Source organism: Phodopus roborovskii, unplaced genomic scaffold (genome assembly GCF_943737965.1).
Source record: "Phodopus roborovskii unplaced genomic scaffold, PHOROB, whole genome shotgun sequence".
Classification (NCBI taxonomy): domain Eukaryota; kingdom Metazoa; phylum Chordata; class Mammalia; order Rodentia; family Cricetidae; genus Phodopus; species Phodopus roborovskii.
The window spans coordinates 768,042-769,837 of record NW_026125700.1 but is presented as its reverse complement, the minus strand read 5'-3'; the positions used below and the strand labels follow the sequence as shown (position 1 = coordinate 769,837).

General features: G+C 43.6%; 1 protein-coding gene across 1 annotated transcript; it reads right to left on the bottom strand.

Moving 5' to 3' along the window:
• Positions 1-295: 295 nt before the first annotated feature.
• Actrt1 (actin related protein T1) lies at positions 296-1,526 on the bottom strand. Its single transcript, XM_051178486.1, has one exon. The coding sequence runs from the start codon at positions 1,484-1,486 to the stop codon at positions 356-358; it is 1,131 nt and encodes a 376-aa protein (XP_051034443.1). The 5' UTR covers positions 1,487-1,526; the 3' UTR covers positions 296-355.
• Positions 1,527-1,796: the final 270 nt, after the last annotated feature.

Here is a 1,796-nt window from a genome sequence, read left to right as displayed (position 1 = left end):
TATTTTGGATAACTGAAGAGATGACTCAAGAGGCTGAGTGTAGAGGACATGGGTTTGGTTTATAGCACCCAAAACTGGTTAGTCAAAACTACTTGTAGCTCCCAAGGCTAGGGAATCTTATACCCTCTTCTAGCCTCCATAGTTGGTTGCATATACAGGGTGCATATCTATACACTCAGGTACACACATGTACATAGAAAATAAATCTTTACAGAATTACTTTTGGGGCTTAAATAATTGGAATATGAAATCATTCCAGCTTTATGGATCGTTTTATTAAATGCCAAGGATGAGATTGCCTCCTCCAACACTCCTGAAAACTGGCATTTAGAGAAGTCCCAAGAATTCAGTGGTCCTAAAAGCATTTTCTTTGAACCACAAATGCCCCATACTCCTTGAATTCTTCAGCAGTGACCCACATCTGCTTGAATGTTGTTAAGGAAGTCATGACAGATCCACCAATCCAAGATGAATAGCATCTGTCTGGTGAGGCTGTGATCTTGATTGGGGTTCCCTTAAATGCCAGAACTTCCAGTTCTCTCAGGAGTCTATCCTGTAGCCCAGGAAACAGGGTTGTACCTCCAGACAGCACAATATCAGCAAATAGGGTCTCCTGGATGTCACTGTCACACTTCATGATGCTGCTGCAGACCATTTTTGAGATTCCCAGATCATGAATACCTAGATGGTCAGGTGTAAAAAGAACTTCAGGTACCCGGCACAGGTGATCACTCATCTGGATGACATTCCCATCTGGCAGTTGGTATTCCTTTAGGGCCTGCTGATAGTTCTTATGGGTGTCTTCTTGTCCCCAGGTGACAGTGCATAGCTTCTCTTTAATGTCATCCACCACTGCTTTGTTTAGGATGCAGGGGAAAGTGTAGCCTTTAGCAAGGAGGAGTCGGGTGAGGTGTTCTGTGATATCTCTTCCTGCCACATATAGCTTGGTGATAGCATGAGATAGAGCATAGCCCTCATAGATGGGAACAGTACAAGTAACCCCATCTCCACTGTCCACTACTAGGCCAGTAATACAAGCAGAAGCACACAAAGCTCCAACTGCATGGTTGCAAAGGTACAAGGCAGGTACATTAAATTTCTCAAACATTATTTCTGTGGTCTTCTCTCGGGTCTCTCGTGGATTCAAGGAGGGCTCAGTCATGAAAACTGGCTGTTCACTGGGTTTCACACCTAGCTCCCACTCAAAAAGGTCCTTCCACAATTTTTCCATGTCATCCCATCTAGTTACCAATCCACGCTCAATTGGGTAGTGCAGGTATAAGCCATCATACATGCATTGGGCTTCTTCTCCCACAAAGTACCTTTTCCGATTGGTTCTTGCTGATGGTATGTTGAATTTTGGGTGGCCAACAACAGAGTTGATGACATGTCGGGGTCCAAGCTCTCCTGAGATTCCAACTTTACAGAGTCCAGAACCATTGTCAAAAATCACAGCGGGAATATCTAATACAGCTTGACTAAACATGTCTGGATTTGATCGTTTACACTTCACAATAGAAAGTATATTTGGACAACCCAGGGGGACAAAATGTACCTCAGTTTTTCACAGTACACCACAGCAGCAGGTCCTTAGTCCATGAATGTTATCTCCTTTCTGGGTAGTCCAGAGGCAACTTCAGGTTTAGTTGGTCCTTATGTCATAATGTAGCCATGACAATATCTGCATGTGGTCAGAATCAAGAGGTGGGAGGAGATCTCTAAACCAACACTACATTTGGTGAGAGATGAAATACTGGAGATAAGCCACCTCATATCACAGTTTACAGTAGCCTATA